The 24,844-nt window shown below is 41.8% G+C and overlaps 1 protein-coding gene across 3 annotated transcripts in view; it reads left to right on the top strand.

Moving 5' to 3' along the window:
* The window catches only part of LOC115137366 (PMS1 protein homolog 1), a 57,948-nt gene that overhangs the window by 22,640 nt on the left and 10,464 nt on the right, over positions 1 to 24,844 (top strand). For all 3 annotated transcript variants that reach the window (XM_065002429.1, XM_029673768.2, XM_029673697.2), the window contains exons 10-11: positions 10,045 to 10,521; positions 11,471 to 11,601. In XM_065002429.1, coding sequence (XP_064858501.1) covers positions 10,045 to 10,521; positions 11,471 to 11,601 — 608 coding nt within the window. The remainder of the gene's footprint in view (positions 1 to 10,044; positions 10,522 to 11,470; positions 11,602 to 24,844) is intronic.

The following is a 24,844-nucleotide window of genomic DNA, read 5'->3' as shown; positions in this document are numbered from 1 at the left end:
CCCCAAACTGTTGCCACAATGTTGGAAGCACAGAATTGTCTAGAATGTAATTGTATGCTGTAGCATTAAGAATTCCCTTCACTGGAACTAAGGGGCTTAGCCCGGACCATGAAAAACAGCCCCAGACCATTATTCATCCTCTACCTAAACGGGTACGAAAGTATCTATATCCACAGTAAAAACGAGTCCTAAATCGACATAACCTGAAAGGCCGCTCAGCAAGGAAGAAGCCACTGCTCCAAAACCGCCATAAAAAAGCCAGACTACGGTTTGCAACTGCACATGGGGACAAAGATGGTACTTTTTGGAGAATTGTCCTCTGGTCTGATGAAACAAAAATAGAACTGTTTGGTCATAATGACCATTGTTATGTTTGGAGGGAAAAGGGGGAGGCTTGCAAGCCGAAGAACACCGTCCCAACCGTGAAGCACGGGGGTGGCAGCAGCATGTTGTGGGGGTGCTTTGCTGCAGGAGGGACTGGTACACTTCACAAAATAGATGGCATCATGAGGTAGTAAAATTGTGGGTATATTGAAGCAACATCTCAAGACATCAGTCAGGAAGTCAAAGCTTGGTCACAAATTAGTCTTCTAAATGGACAATGACCCCAAGCATACTTCCAAAGTTGTGGCAAAATGGCTTAAGGACAACAAAGTCAAGGTATTGGAGTGGCCATCACAAAGCCCTGACCTCAATCCTATAGAAAATTTGTGGGCAGAACTGAAAAAGCGTGTGCGAGCAAGGAGGCCTACAAACCTGACTCAGTTACACCAGCTCTGTCAGGAGGAATGGGCAAAAATTCACCCAACTTATTACCTGAAATGTTTGACCCAAGTTAAACAATGTAAAGGCAATGCTTCCAAATACTAATTGGGTGTATGTAAACTTCTGACCCACTGGGAATGTGATGAAAGCTGAAATAGAATGGTTTCTCTACTATTATTCTGACATTTCACATTCTTAAAATAAAGTGGTGATCGTAACTGACCGAAGACAGGGAATTTTTACTAGGATTAAATGTGGAGGAATTGTGGAATTTTCAGGAATTGTGAAAAACTGAGTTTAAATGTATTTGGTTAAGGTGTACGTAAACTTCAGACTTCAACTGTGTGTGTGTGTGTGTGTGTGATTTGCAGGTAGAAATGTTCACGTTTAACCTTTCTTGTTTCCATTGCTTCAGTCTTTTAACTGCGGACTTTGGCTTTCCTTTTGCGAGGGCAAACCGGAACTCCCGTTTTCTAACACATATGGACCCAGAACTTAATCGCACAGCTGACCAAATTACGTGAGATTCTAGTTCTTGGTTGATTACACACGTTTGTTTTTGTAGAAAAGTCACTGCCAACAAACACTTGTTAGTATTTATAAAGTATAAATAGCCCACACTTAGATGAGACCACACAAATATTTAACTAATGATTAGTAAATGTTTTATAAGGAACAATATTAATCATCTTATGAATCATTATTAAATACTTTAAAAGTTGTTTATAAATGTGGGAATAACCAGGTTACTAACATTTACAAATGAGTAATGATTAATCATTTATGAATAAATGATTTACTAATTAATTCATAAATAAATGCTTTATTATGTGGAGCTATTATAAAGTGCTATCAATATTTTGCAACTTTGGGGAATTACACAAATGTTGCACATCTTACATTTTGTGACCTTTTTTTAATTGCCTTTCCACAACTGAGATGATATGATTTTTCCGCAGTATCCATACCACAGCACACTGTAATAGGGTCTGCATGACTCATGATTCCACACAAGGCAACTCGCCTTTGTGGTTTCCTAACAGTGTAGAATTATTTTAATCGAACGTATCAAATATGAGCAATGCATGTCGTACTACCATTCTCTGGACTTCTAACAACATCCAGATACGCTTTCACAGGCCAGTAAATCCAGACCGAACAACATGGAATAACCTCATTAGCCTACTGAATTTATCGTAGATTACTGCATATCAATTGAAAGGATGGAAAATGTGTATCAGCATTAGCCTACGTGTGGAACCTATGTAAAGGTATGGACGAGTGTATGGAAAAAGACATCTGTTTTAGAATCGCGCCATGTGTTAGTGCTGTCTTAAACATGAAATAAGAGGAGGCAAATATTTGGCTCTTTTCGACGCTGCTGTTAAGTGGCACGCCACTTCTAGGAATCGTTATCGCTCTCGCATGAACTTTAGTAACACAGGTCAGTTGCATGTGTGGATGCAGTGCCATAAACCCATAGGGTTATTTACTTGAAAGCGTGTGGGAATGGAAGTTAGCAGACCCCCCCCCACGCTTGATGTAGCTATTGCAATGTTTTATTTGTTGTGATTATATGAAGCAATAGAATGAGGAAAGATAACAAAAACCCTGTCTGTCTTCCAGCTAAATGTATAGACCAGATCCTCCTCCAGAATCCCTGTGCTAGAGAAGCACTGACTTCTTCTTGCACGCACTATATACTTTTGATCCTCTCTTATGAAAGCCAGGCTCTAAATGCAAACATTGTGTTACCTAATAATGCAGTAGCTTGAAACATTGAGTATAGCACGGTCCACTGTAGTCGGTCTTAGTGGACACTGTAGCTGCTGGGAGGATTTTTGAGGATCTCTCCCTTATTTCCCATGTGTGCACTGCATAACCAACACCTGCCTGGAATCTGAAACCGCACACTTTATCCAGGGAGACTTAAATTGCCTTACTGCTTTACATTGCTGTTGTGTAGGTTGACCTTTGTCTTAAGGCTGTACTGTTTGGACCTCCAGAAGGTACGGCGTTGGTAGAAGGTGATTTACAGTATAGATGGACACTTAAAAAAAAAAAAAAAATTGTATAGCAACGCTGACAATATTACTCCAGAATTTTGGGAGCACCCCAAATTTTTCTCTGTCCCCTGAGCTCCCCACAAATGCTCCTTTTGGAGCCTTTCACATTAGAATACTGGTATCGCTTCTGCACTTCACAAAAGTTTACAAACTTTAAAAGGAAAACTTTTTTTGGGACCGCTTTCAGCTTATTTTTAATATACTTTCCCAGAAACGGAGACGTGTCCCTCTGACAACAATGATTTGCGCATTCTGAATTGGGTTCAATTACTTTTTTTATTCTGTCACCCTGGACTGCTGTTTCCTGTTTCACTTGCGACTGTTTCCTTAAATTTAAACTGGGTGTTTCAGGGCATAAACGGCTCAGGCAGATTGACAGTAAAATGGGATGGGTTTCTTCATTTGCCGACTCAATTAATTAACACACAACTTGTGAAAGGAAGTGCCAAACAGATGCCATGCATAATGCGGAGAAAGATTTGTGTTTTTTGAATGAAAGAGGTTTGTGGAGCTAAATTCTTATTTTTGTGTATTGAATCAATATCTGATCATACTTGGATACAAGCAGTAGTTATTGCTTTCAAGCATGTTATCGCTACTTTAGCCCTAACCTCTAGCCTTGAGGTGACTCAAAGTTTATGTATTGACAGCAGCTAGCAAACCTCAACACACTGGCACTGATGTTAATTGGCAGGAATGTGGACAATTCCAAGTGGAAGGTCAAGACTGGATATTTTAACAGTCCCCCACTTCCATTTTGAGTGATTCACCTCCCACCCCCATCTGACTACTAGTAGCAGATGTTTTTCATCTTGACATTTTCTGCACATTTTCTAAGCTATGATTTACTGCATGTCACTGGGACCCACTTAGATTCACAGAGTAAATTGAATCAATATTCCATATGTGAATTTAGGATATTTAGGTGGTCGCAACTTGTGACACCTTCAATAAACCTGCACTACCGGTCAACTTTTAGAACACCTACTCATTCAAGGGTTTTCCTTTAATTGGACTATTTTCTACATTTGTAGAATAATAGTGAAGACATCAAAACTATTATATAAAACATATAGAAACATGTAGTAACCAAAAGTGTTATAAAATATATTTAGATTTGTTTATTTGAGATTCTTCAAATAGCCACCTTTGCCTTGATGACATCTTTACACACTCTTGGCATTCTCTCAACCAGCTTCACGAGGAATGCTTTTCCAACAGTCTTGAAGGAGTTGCTGAGCACTTGTTGGCTGCTTTTCCTTCACTTTGCAGTCTGACTCATCCCAAACCATTTCAATTTAGTTGAGTTCGGGAGATTGTGGAGGCCAGATCATCTGATGCAGCACTCCATCACTGTCCTCCTTGGTCAAATAGTTCTTACACAGCCTGGATGTGTGTTGGGTCATTGTCCCGTTGAAAAACAAATGATAGTCCCACTAAGCCCAAACCAGATGGGATGGTGTTTTGCTGCAAAATGCTGTGGTAGCCATGCTGGTTAAGTGTGCCTTGAATTCTAAATAAATCAGACAGTGTCACCAGCAAAGCACCCCCACTCCATAACACCACCACCTCCATGCTTCACGGTGGGAAATACACATGCAGAGATCATCCGTTCACCCACACCGCGTCTCACAAAGACACAGCGGTTGGAACCAAAAATCGAAAAAGAAAATCTCAAAGATTTCCACCGGTCCAAGCAAGTCTCTTCTTATTGGTGTCCTTTTAGTAGTGTTTTCTTTGCAGCAATTCAACCATGAAGGCCTGATTCACGCAGTCTCTTCTGAACAGTTGATGTTGTGTCTGTTACTTGAACTCTGAAGCATTTATTTGGGCTGCGATTTCTGAGGCTGCTAACTTTAATGAGCTTATCCTCTGCAGCAGAGGTAACTCTGGGTCTTCCATTCCTGAGGCGGTGCTCATGAGAGCCAGTTTCATCATCACGCTTGATGGTTTTTACGACTGCACTTGAAGAAGCGTTCAAAGTTCTTGAAATGTTCTACATTGACTGACCTTCATGTCTTAAAGTATTGATGGACTGTCGTTTCTCTTTGCTTATTTGAGCTGTTCTTGACGTAATATTAACTTCTTTTTTTTAACCAAATAGCTGTATTCTCTATGCCCCCCTACCTTGTCACAGCACAACTGATTGGCTCAAACGCATTAAGAAGGAAAGAAATTCCACAAATGAACTTTTAAGGCACACCGGTTAATTGAAATGGATTCCAGGTGACTACCTCATGAAGCTGGTTGAGAGAATGCCAAGAGTGTGCAAAGCTGTCAAGGCAAAGTGGCTATTTGAAGAATCTCAAATATAAAATATATTTTGATTTGTTTTACCCTTTTTTTTTCTTGGTTACTAGATGATTCCATATGTGTTATTTCATACGTTTGTCTTCACTATTATTCTACAATGTAGAAATAGTAAAAATAAAGAGAAACCCTTGAATGAGTAGGTGTTCTAAAACCTTTGACCGTTAGTGTATTAACATCATTCCCGTAGATGAATTGGTTCTGAATGAATAAACCAGAAGAACTAATTGTAATAGATTAGGGCTTTACGACTAATAAGCTGAGCTTGCAAACTGATATGCAGTGTGTAATTAAGTGATAATGCCCGAGAAACCGGTATTTTGATGATATATTGGCACAGGTGTTAGGGCTGAGAAGTCAAGGGCCGGCAAACTGCCAATATGTGACCAACTGGCTCGATTCGGCCTTATTTAGCAACATTTTAAATTGTGTTTTTTAGATTGGATAAAAGTACACTCGGAGCTAGACAATTCTATATCATTCACTACAGTTGAGGAACAATGGGAAAGTAATTCTGCTTTGAAAGTTGATTTAACCTCACTTCTGAGAAAAGTACATTCAATCTGTAGTGTCAGAGCGCGCTCTCGGCATTTGTAAACGCAGAGCACTGTCAGATTGTCCATTCATAAATTCACATTTGGAGCGTTCAGAGCGCAGACTGTACACTCTGGTTGAGGATTAGGGTTGATCCGAGCATTCTGACCTAGCCAGTTAGCTTGGGTGCTTGGCTGCTGTTAACGTTGGCTAACTTGCTAGCTACTTCCAGACACAAATGCGAGAACAGCTCTGACCATTTTACTCGCCTCTCAGAGCTGGTTAGGCTGTTTTATGTTATCCAGAGCGTTGGTGACTAACTGTGCTGCTGGCAACAATTTAATTGCGCTTTTTTGCCAACATTTACTGACAGTGGCCATATTCAACGGGTGCTGAGCGTTCATAAATTCGTCAGTTATTCTGCACTCTGGCACTCTCAGATGAGTGCCCTGAATTCGGGGTAGATAGCCAGTTGTCGCAGTGACATCATGAACATTCCATTGAAATGGTTACTTGCATAGTGGAGTCTTTTAGTTTAGACATGTAACTAGTTAAACAATGAACCATAATCCCAACTCAATGTTTACTACCCTGCATGAAGCTGCAGGTAGCTAACCAACCAGGTTCAATGTTAGCTAGCTAACATTAGGCTATAACTAGCAATGCAAATGGCACTGAGATACATTTATGATCTGTGTAGTAATATTATTTGTAACGTTAACTAGCGATCCAGCTAACTTGAAATGAAGTTCGCATTAACTTGAAATGAAAATGATTTTCTGACAATTAGAATGGCTTAATATCTGAAAATGTAGCTTGCAATACCATCTTCTCCCTTTGTCACGGATGCCATGGTTGCCCTTAGTTTGAATATGTAATCTGGAGACAGGTATTTTATACAATAGCCTTTTGGTTGTTCTCTTTTCGACTCCCTCTGCATAATTGCAATCAAACGGCAGAATTTTCTCCCTCCTTATCTATCATACTTTAATTCAACTGGGGGCATTCCACTGATCTCAACTCGGTCCTCCAGAAAGTGGAGAGCAACATTGTTGACGCGCGACAGACTCCTAGTTTCCTGAAACGAGTCACATATCTATATGTGTGTGTGTGTGTGTGTGTGATATATATACATACATACATACACACTTCGAGTGCATTATATCTTTAATACAATGGGTTACCAACATATTCAAATAATAGACATATTTTCATTAAACTTTATTTTGATTAATTTATTCATACTATTTCATCCTTCCACAAGATATAGTCCCGACACAAATTTGCATTTGTTTAAGCTGTTTTCTAGTGACATTTATTTGAAATCATGGCATAGTGGCAAAATGTGCTCAATTGTCAGGACGCTGTTGTTCAGAGGGTTACAACACAGCTAACGCAATCTCTTCAAACTGAAGCTGGAAAGACTGCAAACTAGCTGCACTTCATTTCGTTTGATCTTTTTTTTATTGACATTTCTTTATATTTATCCATATAAATGATGCCAGCTGATTTCATGATTTCGACTGGCTGAGAAACGCTGCCTGCCTGCCAATAATGTATTGTCCCGACTCCCGACACGTTCATTACTATGGGACAGCTGGAGATCGAATTTGAATATTTCAACGATGTTGCAAATGTCGGCGAGACAGACCGCAAGGTTTATGCAAATCTCTGCTGTTAGTCTAAAAGAAATGTGAGATATCTAGATGCTTTTTACAGTGGAGATCAGGTTTATATATTGTCTGGCTGGGCTGATGAGACAGTGGATTGCGCAGTCAGATGGAACAGAGTAAATTGGCATTTTAATGTAAATATTCCACAGTGGTAACTGGAATAGACACTGGCTGGAATGTGGTTTTAACCAATCAGCATTAAGGATTAGACCCACCCATTGTATAATGCACAGTAGCTTACAATAACCTTCTGAGCTTGCTCAAATTTGTAGATAGTTATGAATTCTCAGATTGACAATTTTAAAGGGTATATTAGTGTTTTTAAAAAGCACTTTCTCACTGATTTGAACAACAAAAAAATCCTAGGAATAAGCATTTTTGAGTGCAGTACTCCTTTTAACATCTTAAAGATGGTTTATAACCCAGTGCAACTTTGTGCTGCGTCTAGTGAGGTGACGTAGGAGGAATCCTGAATGTGATTGCTGACCAGATCTGGGATAACTATAGTTTTAACTCTGCTTTGTGGAAAGTAACTAACTATTTTTTTTCAGGGGTGACCAAATGGTTACTTTGGTGGTGACTACAACTACTTGAATACAGATCCCCAAAGATTACTTGAATACAGAGCTGAGAAAGCAACTACTTTTCTGAAACTATTAGATTTGCTACCTTCAACTAAAGGCAGGACTGTATCTTTATCAGGACCCCCGAGTGGCGCAACATCTCAGTGCAAACGGCGTCACTACAGTCCCTGGGTCGAATCCAGGCTGTATCACATTCGGACGTGATTGGGAGTCCCATAGGGCGGCGCACAATTGGTCCAGCGCCGTCCGGGGTAGGCAGTCATTGTAAATAAGATTGACTTGCCTAGTTAAATAAAAATGTATGCAAATCTGGAACTGCATGTTGAAGATGGAATGATTAGAGCACACACAATCTCCTGACAGTCATATTTGATGAACACAATACATTTCTATCTGAACATTTTGTAAATGTCCATTCTCCTGACTGTCCATAGCCCAAGGTATACATAATCCGTGCAAACCGATGATATTCTGTAAGATTAAGTATAATTAAGTTGTTATGCTCAGCTACTGTATGACTCTTTCAACATGCCGCAAACAATTTCTTTGATACCTAAAAATACTGCAGAGTAATTCAAAGCCATTTGCAAACAGCACATTGGATGCTTAGCGAAAACAACTTCGATCCTCTGTCCATCTGAGGGTAAGTGTTCTTGTCATCTGTCATCTCTTTTAAAGGGATACACTCCTCCAGAATACAAACTAACATTTTCCACATACCCTGGATGTAGTTGATTCAAGAAGGCAGTTTTGAGATTTCCTTTTGACACTTCAGCCATATTTTGTTACTGTTAGCATTCTCGGTAACACTTAACATTAAACAGTTCTTGTAATAAAATGACTTCTGGAGCAATATTTCATAGCAAGTTGTTGCATAATACTTTCATAATTGCATTTTAATTGCATAGCAATGAGCTGAGCGTTACCTACTGTACACGAGGAATAGGTTCTGTTCCTTGTTCCGCTTATTATGCATTATAAAGCAAAGTACTATGTCAGGAAATGTTGCTATTGTAATCACAGTTACTACACATGCATAAGAACTTGATGTCAAGTGTTAGTTTATTACCTTATGTCTCATTCATTATGATAATGTATTCCATGTCCCTCGTATTTAAGTCTAGACTATAGACAGTTGATTGTTTAGCAACAAAGCTGACACGTGTGCAACTGTGGGCCAAAACAGACTGGGTTGTCAAAGACTTTTGATAACATGTCAACTATATTTAGTCTCCAAATGTTTATTGAAAGCATAAATACATTTGCACAATGAGCACTCTTTGTCTCTCAAATACATGGTTACCCTTACAATTAAAAAAAACGTTTTGTAACTGCAATCGACTGTGGTATTTTGGTTGCAGTAATTGCAGAATAACTGCAGTGTACTGCAAAATTACTGCAGTAAAAAATATTGTTATTTTGGATGCAGCATACTGCAATTATACTGCACCCTAACTGCAATCTTTTTTTAGTAAGGGTAGAGTTGTTGCTTAGGTAGCTAGCTAATTTTAGCAATATTAGCATAGACATGACCTCAAAGCCAGACCGTCTCAATGGCAGCTTCTTGTCATTGTTGCTAGCCATCTGGCAGTTAAGAATCATAACCCACGCCTTCCGGCCACATTGATGCGCTTGCTTCATTTTCGTGATTCTGTCTGCCAACCCGTCGATATGGGTATACTAAGCTTAATCTCTAAGAGCCCTCCAAACCATGTGCTTATGATAATATGCAGTATTTAGACTAATTAAACTGTTGTAGTTTTTGGTTCTTCATCAAATATTTGGCAGCCATAAAATATATATATTTTTGTTTTCAAATAACTTTCATATATTCAAATACCTCCAAATATTATTTGGTTTTCTGAGAGTTATTCAAATTACTAAATTGTTTTTCTTAGATCTGTATTTGAATGTCAAAATAGTTTTAGTTGAAACTCTAACTATATTCGACTAAAGTTGGCGTTATCAAATAAACTACTAAATGCAATTATGTCCTGTCCAGGTCTGTTTCTACATTCTTACAGAGACCTTTAGTGAGATACCTTTTGTGTTATGTTGGAGATGATAATATACCATTTCTTAATTGGCTTAATTGGTTTCTGGTCCTTGCAGGTATGAGGATAAGGCAAAGAAACACCTGGAACGCTATGACCTCCAGACCAAGCTGGCCTCTGATCGAGATGTGAGAGAGCCCAAGAGGCGGCTCTGTCTGGTCTCCCCGCTGAGTCGGCCCCAGGGCCAGAAACGCAAGGTCCTGCCTTCTAACCAGCCGGTCCTAGACCAGCTCTTCTTTTCCCAGCCCCAGAAAAAGAGGAGCCCTGGGCCAAAGCCCTCACAACCACTACCGTTCAGTGTGGTTACCCTCAGGCAGCGGCTTCATCGCCTCTCGTTCCAGAGCAACCCAAGACCTCAGGGCCTCCGGCTTGTAAACCGCTTGGCCTCTCAAAGCGCCTGGGTCGTTTTATGTGGTAGAAAGCTCATGTTGTTAAATCCATTTCGGGTGGAGGAGGCCTTGCTGTTTAAGAGACTTCTGGAGAATAATATACTTCCAGCAGCGAGCCTGCAGAACCCGATACAGTTAACAGATAGGTGAGAAATCCGAGTGATACGTTACCCAACAGTGAAATGTGAACATTGACCCAATCTTGTTCTTCGCTCATAAGTTTATTTCATAAAGCATTATATAATCTAGTCATTATGTAACACTATCTGGTACCATCTGGTACCTGCTATACAGTACTTATAAATTACTGGGTAGGATTGTATTTTTATAATTATACTGAACAAAAAATATAAACGCAACATGTAACAATTTCAAAGATTTTACTGAGTTACAGTTCATGTAAGGAAATCAGTCAATTGAAATAAATAAATAATGTCCTAATCTATGAATTAAACATGACTGGGCAGGGGCATGGCCTGGAAGGGCACTGACCCACCCACTTGGGAGCCAGTCACACCACTGGGGAGCTAGGCTCAGCCAATCAGAATGAGTTTTCCCCCCACAAAAGGGCTTCATTACAGACAGAAAGCCCGGGTGTGGGCTGGCATGGTTACATGTGTTGTGAGGTTGGTTGGATGTACTTCCAAATTCTCTGAAGAGACATTGGCTTATGGTAGAGAAATTAACATGCAATTATCTGGTAACAGCTCTGGTGGACATTCCTGCAGTCAGCATGCCAATTGCATGCTCCCTCAACTTGAGACATCTGTGGAATTGTGTTGTGACAGAACTGCACGTTAGTTTGTAGATTTTTATTGTCCCCAGCACAAGGTTATCTTGGTAAAGGATAAATGCTCACTAACAGGGATGTAAACAAATTTGTGCACAAAATTTTAGCAAAATAAACATTCTGTGCGTATGAAACATTTTTGGGATCTTTTGTTCCAGCTCCTGAAACATGGGACTAACACTTTACATGTTGCATTTATATTTTTGTACAGTGTACATGATTACTTTTGGGATCATTGTCCCATGTGGTACCAGGTATCGATTTGTTGTCCTTTGTTAATGCAATATGTGCTTGTCTTTTTTTAGTATCCTAGGGGGTGCTGAGTATACTCAGTCTCTCTGTACAATGGAGAAGGGAAGTCCTGAGCTGAGAGGAATGGCCATCTTCTCTGATCCCAGGCTTGTGGCCAACGGGTTTCAAATCACACTCACTCCAGGTAGGGTAGAATGTGAATTAAATAGATTTTCATCATTGGTTGTTTAGTTGACAAATAGCCATATTTAACTTCTTGTAACTACCCATCCCGGATCCGGGAGCTTTGTCATAAACTACAGTAATTAGCATAACGCAACGGACAAAAAAACGGACAAAAAATATTTTCAGGAAAATATTCATATTTATGAAATTATAGTGAAACACAGCTTAGCCTTTTGTTAATCACCCTGTCATCTCAGATTTTGAAATGATGCCTTTTACAGCCAAAGCAAGACAAGCATTTGTGTAAGTTTATCGATAGCCTAGCATAGCATTATGCCTAGCTAGCAGCAGGCAACCTGGTCACGAAAATCAGAAAAGCAATCAAATTAAATTGTTTACCTTTGATGAGCTTCGGCTGTTTTCACTCACGAGACTCCCAGTTAGATAGCAAATGTTCCTTTTTTCCAAAAATATTATTTTTGTAGCCGAAATAACTCTGTTAGTTCTTCACATTTGGCTGAGAATTCAGCCGGTCACGACAACGCTACATCTAGCTCCATATTGAACTTCCTTCCTCTCAGGCCAGGGGCACAATGTATGAATTTTCAGTGCATTCTGAAAATATTCAGACCCCTTTACTTTTTCCACATGTTACGTTACAGCCTTATTCTAAAACGTATTAAATAAACATTTTCCACATCAATCTTCCAACAATACCCAATAATGACAAAGCGAAAACGTGTTTTTAGATTTTTTTTTGTCTTGAGACTTGAAATTGAACTCCGGTGTATACTGTTTCCATTGGTCATCCTTGATGTTTCTACAACTTGATTGGAGTCCACCTGTGGTAAATTCAATTGATTGGACATGATTAGGAAAGGCACACACTTGTCGGAAGTTTACATACACGTAGGTTGGAGTCATTAACTAGTTTTTCAACCACTCCACAAATTTCTTGTTAACAAACTATAGTTTTGGCAAGTTGATTGGGAACATTTACTTTGTGCATGACAAGTAATTTTTCCAACAATTCTTAAGACAGATTATTTCACTGTTTCACAATTCCAGTGGGTCAGACGTTTACATACACTAAGTTGACAGTGCCTTTAAACAGCTTGTAAATGACAAACTATGTCATGGCTTTAGAAGCTTCTGATAGGCTAATTGACATAATTTCAGTCAATTGGAGGTGTACCTGTAGATGTATTTCAAGGCCTACCTTCAAACTCAGTGCCTCTTTGCTTGACATCATGGGGAAATCAAAATAAATCAGCCAAGACCTTAGAAAAAAAGACTGTAGACCTGGTTGTCTGGTTCATCCTTGGGAGCTAATTCCAAACGCATGAATGTACCACGTTCATCTGTTCAAACAATAATACGCAAGTATAAACACCATGGGACCACGCAGCCGTCAGGAAGGAGACGCATTCTGTCTCCAAGAGATTAACGTACTTTGGTGCAAAAGTGCAAATCAATCCCAGAACAACAGCAAAGGATCTTGTGAAGATGCTGGAGGAAGCAGGTTCAAAAGTATCTATATCCACAGTAAAACGAGTCCTATATCGACATGACTTGAAAGGCCGCTCAGCAAGGAAGAAGCCACTGCACCAAAACTGCCATATAAAAGCCAGACTACGGTTCGCAACTGCACATGGGGACAAAGATCATACTTTTTGGAGAATTGTCCTCTGGTCTGATGAAACAAAAATAGAGCTGTTTGGCCATAATGACCATCGTTATGTTTGGAGGAAAAACGGAGTTGCTTGCATGCCGAAGAACACTGTCCCAATCGTGAAGCACAGGGGTGGCAGCAGCATGTTGTGAGGGTGCTTTGCTGCAGGCGGGACTGGTGCACTTCACAGAATAGATGGCATCATGAGGAGGGAAAATTGTGGATATATTGAAGCAACATCTCGTTGCAAATGGGTCTTGGACAATGGACCATGACCCCAAGCATACTTCCAAAGTTGTGGCAAAATGGCTTAAGGACAACAAAGTCAAGGTATTGGAGTGGCCATCACAAAGTCCTGACCTCAATCCTATAGAAAATCTGTGGGCATAACTGAAAACTTTTGCGAGCAAAGAGGCCTACAAACCTGACTCAGTTACACCAGCTCTGTCTGTAAACTTCTGACCCACTGGAAATGTGATGAAATAAATAAAAGCTGAAATAAATCCTTCTCTCCACTATTATTCTGACATTTCACATTCTTAAAATGAGGTGGTGATCCTAACTGACCTAAGACAGGGATTTTTTGTCAGGTCCCACAGTTGACGGAGAATGTCAGGGCAAAAACCAAGCCACAAGGAAGGAATTGTCTATAGAGCTCCGAGACAGTATTGTCGGCACAGATCTGGGGAAGGGTACCAAAAAATGTCTGCAGTATTGAAGGTCCCCAAGAACACAGTGGCCTCCATCATTCTTAAATGGAAGATTTTTTGGAACCACTAAGACGCTTCCTAGAGATGGCCACCTTGCCAAACTGAGCAATCGGGGGAGAAAGGTCAGTCTGACAGAGCTCCACAGTTCCTCTGTGGAGATGGGAGAACCTTCCTGAAGGACAACCATCTCTGCAGCACTCCACCAATCAGGTCTTTATGGTAGAGTGGCCAGACGTAAGCTACTCCTCAGTAAAAGGCACATGACAGCTCACTTGGAGTTTGACGAAAGGCACCTGAAGGACTCTGAAAAATGAGATTTTCTGCCAAAGCCTGAATGCCAAGCGTCACGTCTGGAGGAAACCTGGCTCGATCCCTACGTTGAAGCATGGTGGTGACGGCGTCATTCTGTGGGGATGTTTTTCAGGGACTGGGAGACTGCTCTCTTAATCTTTCCCTCGATCCTGACCAAAGTACAGAGAGATCTTTGACGAAAACCTGCTTCAGAGCGCGCTCAGGTCCTCCGACTAGGGTAAAGGTTCACCTTCCAACAGGACAATTGCCCTAAGCACACAGCCAAGATGACGCAGGAGTGGCTGAATGTCCTTGAGTGGCCCAGCCAGAGCTCAGACTTGACCCCAATCGAACATAGCTGTGCAGCGACGCTTCCCATCCAACCTGACATAGCTTGAGAGGTTCTGCAGAGAAGAATGGGAGAAACTCGCCAGATAAATTAAATACATTTTGGGGGGGATACGTGTGATTAGCAGATGTTGCTGTTGTAGTGAAATGCTTGTGCTTCTAGCTCCCACAGTGCAGTAATATCTAAGTAGTATCGAACAAATTACTCAACATATATACACAATACACACACATCTAAGTAGGAATGAATTAAGACTACATACACTACCGTTCAAAAGGGTCACTTAGAAATCTCCTTGTTTTTGAGTCCTCTTCACAGAACAGCGTAAACTGGCTCTAACCAGAATAGAAAGAGCGGGAGGCCCCGGTGCACAACTGAGCAAGAGGACAAGTACATTAGTGTCTCGTTTGAGAAACAGACGCCTCACAAGTCCTCAACTGGCAGCTTCATTAAATAGTACCCGCAAAACACCAGTCTCAACGTAAACAGTGAAGAGGTGTCTCCGGAATGCTGGCCTTCTAGGCAGAGTTGCAAAGAAAAAGCCATATTTCAGACTGGCCAATAAAAATAAAAGATTAAGATGGGCAAAAGAACAGACACTGGACAGAGGAACTCTGCCTAGAAGGCCAGCATCCCGGATTTGACTCTTCACTGTTGACGCTGAGACTGGTGTTTTGCGGGTATTATTTATTGAAGCTGCCCTGTTTCTCAAACTAGACACAAATGTACTTGTACAACTGAGCAAGAGGACATCGGGGCCTCCCACTCCTCTTTGTATTCTGGTTAGAGACAGTTTGCGCTGTTCTGTGAAGGGCGTCGGACACAGCGTTCTACGAGATCTTCAGTTTCTTGGCAATTTCTGGAGTGGAGGGAAGCAAAATCCAAACTGGCATCTATTGACACTTTTTTTTTGTTGGTATACCAGGACCATTCACAGTTGAGCTCACTCAGTTTAGCTGAATGCTGATTGCCTATTATTATTATTATTTTTTAAATATTAAGGGAGTCCAAATTCAGCAAGCAATGCAGGTGTAGAAGCACGGTGGCTAGGAAAACTCCCTAGAAAGGCCAAAACCTAGAGAGGAACCAGGCTATGTGGGGTGGCCAGTCCCCTTCTGGCTGTGCCGGGTGGAGATTATAACAGAACATGGCCAAGATGTTCAAATGTTCATAAATGACCAGCATTGTCGAATAATAATAAGGCAGAACAGTTGCAACTGGAGCAGCAGCACGGCCAGGTGAAATGGGGACAGCAAGGAGTCATCATGTCGGGTAGTCCTGGGGCATGGTCCTAGGGCTCAGGTCCTCCGAGAGAGAGAAAGGAAGAGAGAAAGAGAATTAAATTCACACAGGACACCGAATAGGACAGGAGAAGTACTCCAGATATAACAAACTGACCCTAGCCCCCCGACACAAACTACTGCAGCATAAATACTGGAGGCTGAGACAGGAGGGGTCAGGAGACACTGTGACCCCATCCGAGGACACCCCCTGGACAGGGCCAAACAGGAAGGATATAACCCCACCCACTTTGCCAAAGCACAGCCCCCACACCACTAGAGGGATATCTTCAACCACCAACTTACCATCCTGAGACAAGGCTGAGTATAGCCCACAAAGATCTCCGCCATGGCACAACCCAAGGGGGGGCGCCAACCCAGACAAGATGACCACATCAGTGAATCAACCCACTCAGGTGACGCACCCCTTCCAGGGACGGCATGAGAGAGCCCCAGTAAGCCAGTGACTCAGCCCCTGTAATAGGGTTAGAGGCAGAGAATCCCAGTGGAAAGAGGGGACCCGGCCAGGCAGAGACAGCAAGGGCGGTTCGTTGCTCCAGAGCCTTTCCGTTCACCTTCCCACTCCTGGGCCAGACTACACTCAATCATATGACCCACTGAAGAGATGAGTCTTCAGTAAAGACTTAAAGGTTGAGACCGAGTTTGCGTCTCTGACATGGCTAGGCAGACCATTCCATAAAAATGGAGCTCTATAGGAGAAAGCCCTGCCTCCAGCTGTTTGCTTAGAAATTCTAGGGACAATTAGGAGGCCTGCGACCAGAGAGCATCAGATCGATGGCCTACATATACAGACAGAGGGGTGCTTTCTCCGGGGAGATGCATTGAGCCTCATGCAAATTGAAAGAACATTTTGAAACACGGAGAGACGAAATATACAATTAACATTTTTTGTCAAAATATATTGGTCAGCATTTCCCTGGTCCTGGTGATGCAGTTGGACCCAGTGAAAGTTTGTTGACTTGTTAAAAAGGATTCAAGGTTGTTGTTTTAAAAAACATTTTTTAACCTATTCGATGACTTCACTGTTTTCTTGTTTTCCTGGTCCTATCCTTTCATCTTACTTACCTTCTCTCGCTGGTACATAAAACTGCATTTTACAGCCCACCCTTTCCTTCTGTTAGAAAATGGGCCTTTTATTATTCCTTGATTCAAGCTGTTTAAAGGTCTGAAGGATTGTGCAATTCAATTTAACAAAGGTTGGGCTCATTGGATGTCATTAATGTCATAGTTCACAAATAATTTAGAAATGTCAAACATAAGAGCTGGAGTTACAGGATTATGGTAAATTTATTTCTGACAGAGTTGCTGTGTCAGTATTATTTTAGCAGTGGATGAGAGGGAAAAAAGATAACATTTCCCCCCAAAATGCTTCCATCATATGCAACATATTTAAAGTTATTCAAGGTTCCGCATTACTTTGTATGGAAGTGGGTTTTCAGTGTTCAACATTTTCAAGTAACTTGTCTAGGTGCTGACTTGGGACCGAATTCCCTCTGGGGGGTTAACGATGATAAATCCATCCCATTATCATTAGTCTTAATCCCTTGCCATCAATGCTTTAAATGTGGAGGGGGGAAATTCTCATCAAGATTCAGACAACTGATTTACCATTTTTATTAGCTTTTCAATGTTTTGATTTTCAGTCAGTGTTTGTGTAATGGGTATATTTCTGTTTTTCATATGACATCCACACAGTTTCTCTGCATTGTAATGTGTATATGTTCACTATTAATAGTGTTTGGTGTTAGATGGTACTGAACAGTCTCAAATACCTTGAATGGCTGTGAAAGCTAAAGCAAACTACTCCCCATCCCCCTTGTCTTCAGTTGGTGTGACCTTATTTTTTTCTTGCTGTTGAAAAGTGCAAAAGGCCAAATCCTGGTTGTTTTTAGTGCCGGTATGGGTCACCTTAGTTGACTTTGGCATTTTTCCAGGCATTGTGCCCTCACAGTGGGTTTGTACCACAGTGTGCAGGTGAAGATAATGGCTGCCCTTTAGAGAGGGAAGAATTTCCAAGTATTTTTGTTGCCAATCCCAGCAGGTGGGTGTGAATGTGAGACTAGGTAGCCAGGATGGAGCGATTGCCAACGGTAGTAGCAATATCAGATTTTTAACAGTAATGTAATATTGCTCACATTTCTGGTCATAGGAAAATGAGTGGTATTGGTATTATAATGGTCACAGTGGTTGTTGTCTCCGAGGTCTCTTAGAACTTAAGTTGTGCTATGTTCTATCCTACAGAATAGCTGAGTGGCGGCTTGTTGCTTATTGACCCAAATTTGATCCTTTGCCAGTGCGGCCCCTATTACATTTGCTTTCCTTTCGCCAATGTTTTTCCTCATTACTGAGTGATTAATGCATGGCGACTGTGTTGTCTTGAGTCACCTGCCACTGCAAGTACTTAACCCATGTCATCTTGATGCAATAGAGAAACCTATGTTTTGTGTGTCATCTGATTCCGATGGGTTCAACACAAATATTTGTTCACAGGCAAGGGTTTTGCCTCATAGTAGCACACAGGGTTGGAGTAACTGATTACATTTGTTTTAAAGTAACATGGAATCTGATGGAAAGATGGCGCCAACAGAGAAGGGCGACATCTTAAGAGTTCCAACCCAACTTTGCTATTTATCGACTTTTTTGTGTTGGTTATAACTTTTTTTGGTCAACGTTCATACTTTTAATTTTTAATTTTAATTTTTTTTTATTTTGACCTTTATTTTACTAGGCAAGTCAGTTAAGAACAAATTCTTATTTTCAATGACGGCCATGTAACACATATGACTGCCACACACACACACACTTCTTTACATCAGATTGACAGTTACTAATCTCGATTTTGACTTCGAATCCGACTTCAATTCTGACTCCGCTGTTCCCTTGTTCATACCGGACCCCATTCCTTTGTTTCATGGGCTACCAAAACACAGAGGGTGTGGACACGGTAGACGAGCCGGCATCCTGGTGAGATTGAGACGAAGAGAAAACCGACTGGCACACTATTGGCAAATGTCCAGTCACTTGAGAATAAGATGGAGACTCGTGAAGAAGCTCATATCAGAGAGACGTGACTGGATGACTATGTACGTAGAACTCAGTGGTTTCTCCATGCAGCGGCACGATCGGATGAAGGCAGCCTCGGACAAGTCCAAAGGGGAAGAGGTGTGCCTCTTCATAAACAACTGGTGCACTGCTTCCAGTGTGAAGGAAATCTCTAGCTTTTGCTCACCTGATATAGAATACCTCATGGTAAGCTGCAGACCCTTTTATCTACCAAGAGAGTTTTCATCCATAATTATCATGGCTGTCTACATCCCTCCACAATCCCACACCTCTGACACTCAACAAACTGTATGGGGGCAAAAACAAACAAGAAACCACTAGACCAGAGGCAGTGTTTCTGGTGGGTGGAGACATTAACGCGGGCAGACCTTAAAACCATTCTACCTAACTTTTACCAACACGTCTCCTGTGCCACTAGGGGCACAAACTTTAGATCACTTTTATTCTAGCCACAGAAACGCACACAAGGCCCTCCTTCGTCCTCCCTTTGGCCATATCTGACCACGACTCTATTCTCCTGCTTCCTGATTACAAACTAAAGCTCAAACAGGAAGTACCAGTGACACGATCAATACGGAATTGGTCTGATGAAGCAGAAGCGAGGCTACAAGACTGTTTTGCTAGGGTCAGTGCTATCCGGGATCCTTGGGACGTCACTACCCTAAACCTAATGTTAACCCCTACCCTAAACATAAGATAAGGAAACTGTTATTTAAAAACATTTTACCATGTATTTATCCCCTTAGGCACTAAACTAAAATATCTCCATGTCTACTTCATTTTTTAACTGGTACCGGCGAACTTCAGACGAGTCTTGTGAGGCTTGTGGGCGTATTAGAACAATACATTTGTCAAATGTAATAACTTAACAAAATGTGGAAAAAGGGAAGGGGGTCTGAATACTTTCCGAATGCACTGTACATGGCCATTAAGGCAAAATTGTTCTTCAAGATGAAGTAAAAGCAGGGTCAAATAATAAGCACAGTGTTTTAAGGGTGCAACAGGTCAGTACCTCAACAGTGAATGTCAGTTGGCTTTTCATAACCAAGCATTCAGAGGCCGAGGCAGCAGGTGCAGTAGAGAGAGGGAGGTTGTCGAAACAGCAGGTCCCGGACAAGGTAGCAGGTGCAGGTGAACAGGTGCAGGCAGAACAGCAGAAACTGGATCAGCAGCAAACCAGATGGACTGGGGATGAGGACAGCGGAGTTGTCAGGCCAGGTAGTCCTGAGGCATGTTCGTTGGGCTCAGGTCCTATGGGAGAGATAAGCGAAATGGGATAGAGGGAGCATACCTAAGATCATGCTCACCCTAGCTTCCCTGGCACATAGACTATTGGAGACTGAGGTGGGGGGTTGGGGGAAAACTGTGGCCTCATCCAAAGTTACCCCCAGACAGGAGATGACCCCACCCACTTTGCCAAAGCACAGTCCCCACATCACCAAAGGGATATCAACAGACCACTAACTTACAACCCTGACACAAGGCAGAGTATAGCCCACGAAGATCTCGCCCTACCACAGAGCCCGAGGGGGTGCAATGCCGGACAGGAAGATCATGTCAGTGACTCAACGCACTCAAGTCAAGCCTGGTACAACTTGATGCCCCTCTCCTTGGGAGGGCATGGGAGAGTGCGAGCAAGCCAGTGAATCAGCTCCCTTAGGTTCAGAGGCAGAAAATCGCAGGGGAGAGAGGGGAGCCGGCCAGGCAGAGACAACAACGCCTTGACGTTTGTACAGCAGGACCAAATCGGAGAGCAAGTTCATGTAATGCTTTGTAGGTTAGCAGTAAAACCTTGAAATCAGCCCTAACCTTAACAGGAAGCCAGAGTCTAGCACTTGAGTAATATGATTTTTTGGGGGGTTCTAGTCAAGATTCTAGCAGCCATATTTAACACTAGCCGAAGTTAATTTAGTGCCTTGTCCGGGTAGCGGAGAGTAGAGCATTGCAGTATTTATAATTTTGACGTGACAAAAGCATGGATAAGCTTTTCTGCATCATTTGGGCAAAAAGTTTCAGATTGTTGCAATTTTACGAAGCCAGAAAAAAGTGTCTTTTTTAAATCATTTTGATATGTTCGTCAAGAGATCAGGGTCCAGAGTAACACTGAGGTCCTTCAGTTTTATTTGAGAACTGTACAACCTTTGAGATTAATTGTTATATCCGACAGCAGACCTAGAAGTAGCATCTCTGTTTTGTCTGAGTTTAAAAGTAAAAAATGTGCCTCCATCCACTTCCTTATGTCTGAAACACAGGCTTCTAGGGTTGTTCATTTTTGGGCTTCAACATGTTTCATCGAAATGTACAGCAGTTTATTTTTTTTATTTAACCAGGTAGGCCAGTTGAGAACAAGTTCTCATTTACAACTGCGACCAAAACAACAGTTACACATGGGATAAACAAACGTACAGTCAATGACACAATAGAAAAATCTGTATACAGTGTGTGCAAATGAAGTAAGGAGGTAAGGCAATAAATAGGCCAATACTGGCAAAGTAATTACACTTCAACAATTTACACTGGAGTGATATATGTGCAGATGAGGATGTGCAAGTAGAAATACTGGTGTGCAAAAGAGCAGAAAAAAAATATGGGGATGAGGTAGGTAGTTGTTTAGATGGGCTATTTACAGATGGGCAGTGTACAGCTGCAGCGATTGGTAAACTGCTCTGACAGCTGACGCTTAAAGTTAGTGAGGGAGATATAAGTCTCCAACTTCAGTGATTTTTGCAATTCGTTCCAGTCATTGGCAGCAGAGAACTGGAAGGGAAGGTGGCCAAAGTAGGTGTTGGCTTTGGGGATGACCAGTAAAATATACCTGCTGGAGCGTATGCTACGGGTGGGTGTTGCTATGGTGACCAGTGAGCTGAGTTAAATCAAATAAAATGTTATTTGTCACATACACATGGGGCTTTACCTAGCAAAGACTTTTATAGTTGACCTGGAGCCAGTGGGTTTGGTGACGAATATGTAGCGAGGACCAGCCAACAAGAGTATACAGGTCGCAGCGGTGGGTGGTATATTGGGCTTTGGTGACTAAACGGATTGCACTGTGATAGACTGCACCCAATTTGCTGAGTAGAGGGTTAGAGGCTATTTTGTAAATTACATCACCGAAGTCAAGGATTGGTAGGATAGTCCGTTATACGAGGTTATGTTTGGCAGCATGAGTGAAGAAGGCTTTGTTGGAAAATAGGAAGCCGATTCTAGATTTAACTTTGGATTGGAGATGCTTAATGTGAGTCTGGAAGGAGAGTTTACAGTCTAACCAGACACCTAGGTATTTATAATTGTCCACATATTCTAAGTTATAACCGTCCAGGGTAGTGATGCTAGTCGGGTGGGCGGGTGCGGGCAGCGATCGGTTGAAGAGCATGCATTTAGTTTTGCTAGAATTTAAGAGCAGTTGGAGGCCACGGAAGGAGTGATATATGGCATTTGAGCTCGTTTGGAGGTTTGTTAAAACATTGTCCAAAGAAGGGCCAGATGTATACGGAATGGTGTCATCCGCATAGAGGTGGATCAAAGAATCACCAGCAGCAAGAGCAACATTATTGATATATACAGAGAAACGAGTCGGCCCAAGAATTGAACCCTGTGGCACCCCCATAGACTGGCAGAGGTCCGGACAACAGGCCCTCCGATTTGACACACTGAACTCCATCTAAGAAGTACAGTTTAAGTCGGAAGTTTACATACACTTAGGTTGGAGTAATTAAAACAACCACCACAAATTTCTTGTTCACAAACTATAGTTTTGTCAAGGTGGTTAGGACATCTACTTTGTGCATGACACAAGTAATTTTTCCAACAATTGTTTACAGACAGATTATTTCACTTATAATTCACTATTAAATCAAATTTATTTATATAGCCCTTCGTACATCAGCTGATATCTCAAAGTGCTGTACAGAAACCCAGCCTAAAACCCCAAACAGCAAGCAATGCAGGTGTTGAAACACGTTGGCTAGGAAAAACTCCCTAGGAAGAAACCTAGAGAGGAACCAGGCTATGAGGGGTGGCCAGTCCTCTTCTGGCTTATAACAAGATTATAACAGAACATGGCCAAGATGTTCAAATGTTCATCAATGACCAGCATGGTCAAATAATAGGTCTGGGACAGGTAGCACGTCCGGTGAACAGGTCAGGATTCCATAGCCGCAGGCAGAACAGTTGAAACTGGAGCAGCAGCACAGCCAGGTAGTCCTGAGGCATGGTCCTTGGGCTCAGGTCCTCCGAGAGAGAGAATTAGAGAGAGCATACTTAAATTCACACAGGACACCGGATAAGACAGGAGAAGTACTCCAGATATAACACACTGACCCTAGCCCCCCGACACATAAACTACTGCAGCATAAATACTGGAGGCTGAGACAGGAGGGGTCAGGAGACACTGTGGCCCCATCCGATGATACCCTCGGACAAGGCCAAACAGGAAGGCTATAACCCCACCCACTTTGCCAAAGCACAGCCCCCACACCACTAGAGGGATATCTTCAACCACCAACTTACCATCCTGAGACAAGGCTGAGTATAGCCCACAAAGGTCTCCGCCATGGCACAACCCAAGGGGGGGCGCCAACCCAGACAGGAAGATCACATCAGTGACTCAACCCACTCAAGTGACGCACCCCTCCTAGGGACAGCATGAAAGAGCACCAGGGTTAGAGGCAGAGAATCCCAGTGGGAAGAGCGGTACTGGCCAGGCAGAGACAGCAAGGGCGGTTCGTTGCTCCAGAGCCTTTCCGTTCACCTTCACACTCTTGGGCCAGACTACACTCAATCATATGACCCACTGAAGAGATGAGTCTTCAGTAAAGACTTAACTTGTTATGGCTGCAATCCCACTAACGGGATAAGTGTCATCAACAACCGCTGAATAGCATAGCGCTACATTCAATAAATATTTATATTCATGAAATCACAAGTGCAATATAGGAAAACACAGCTTAGCCTTTTGTTAATCCACGTGTCGTGTCAGATTTTGAAAATATGCTTTACAGCGAAAGTAATCCAAGCGTTTGTGTAAATGTATCGATCGCACGACAAAACATTAAGTACACTTAGCATCAGGTAGCTTGGTCACGAAAATCATAAAAGCAATCAAATTAATCGTTTTACCTTTGATCTTCAGATGTTTTCACTCACGAGACTCCCAGTTACACAACAAATGTTCCTTTTGTTCCATAAAGATTATTTTTATATCCAAAATACCTCTGTTTGTTTGCTGCGTTATGTTCAGAAATCCACAGGAAAGAGCGGTCATGACAACTCAGCCGAAAATTCCAAATGGTTTCCATAATGTCCACAGAAACATGTCAAACGTTTTTTATAACCAATCCTCAGGTTGTTTTTAAAATATATAATCGATAATATATCAACCGCAAATGTCTTTCACAGTAGGAGAGGGAAAAGCAATACCTATCCAAACTCTGTTGCGTGAGCAAAACTCATGTGACCACTTTGACGCAATGTTTTCGTTCTGGCTCATTTTTCAAGATAAAAGCCTGAAACTATGTCTAAAGACTGACCCCTTGAGGAAGCGATAGGAAAAGGAATCTGGTTGATATCCCTTTAAATGGAGCAAAGGCAGGCTATGGAACATGGAGTTTTCAAAATAGAAGCCACTTCCTGTTTTGATTTTCCTCAGGGTTTCGCCTGCACTATCAGTTCTGTTATACTCACAGACAATATTTTGACAGTTTTGGAAACTTTAGAGTTTTCTATCCAATACTAATAATGATATGCATATATTAGCAACTGAGACTGAGGAGCTGGCTGTTTACAATGGGCACCTTTTCATCCAAGCTACTCAATACTGCCCCTGCAGCCATAAAAAGTTAAAGGCTGAGACCGAGTTTGCGTCTCTCACATGGGTA

The sequence above is a fragment of the Oncorhynchus nerka genome, linkage group LG1, assembly GCF_034236695.1.
Source record: "Oncorhynchus nerka isolate Pitt River linkage group LG1, Oner_Uvic_2.0, whole genome shotgun sequence".
In the NCBI taxonomy this organism is placed as follows: domain Eukaryota; kingdom Metazoa; phylum Chordata; class Actinopteri; order Salmoniformes; family Salmonidae; genus Oncorhynchus; species Oncorhynchus nerka.
This window is presented reverse-complemented; position numbering and strand designations above follow the sequence as displayed.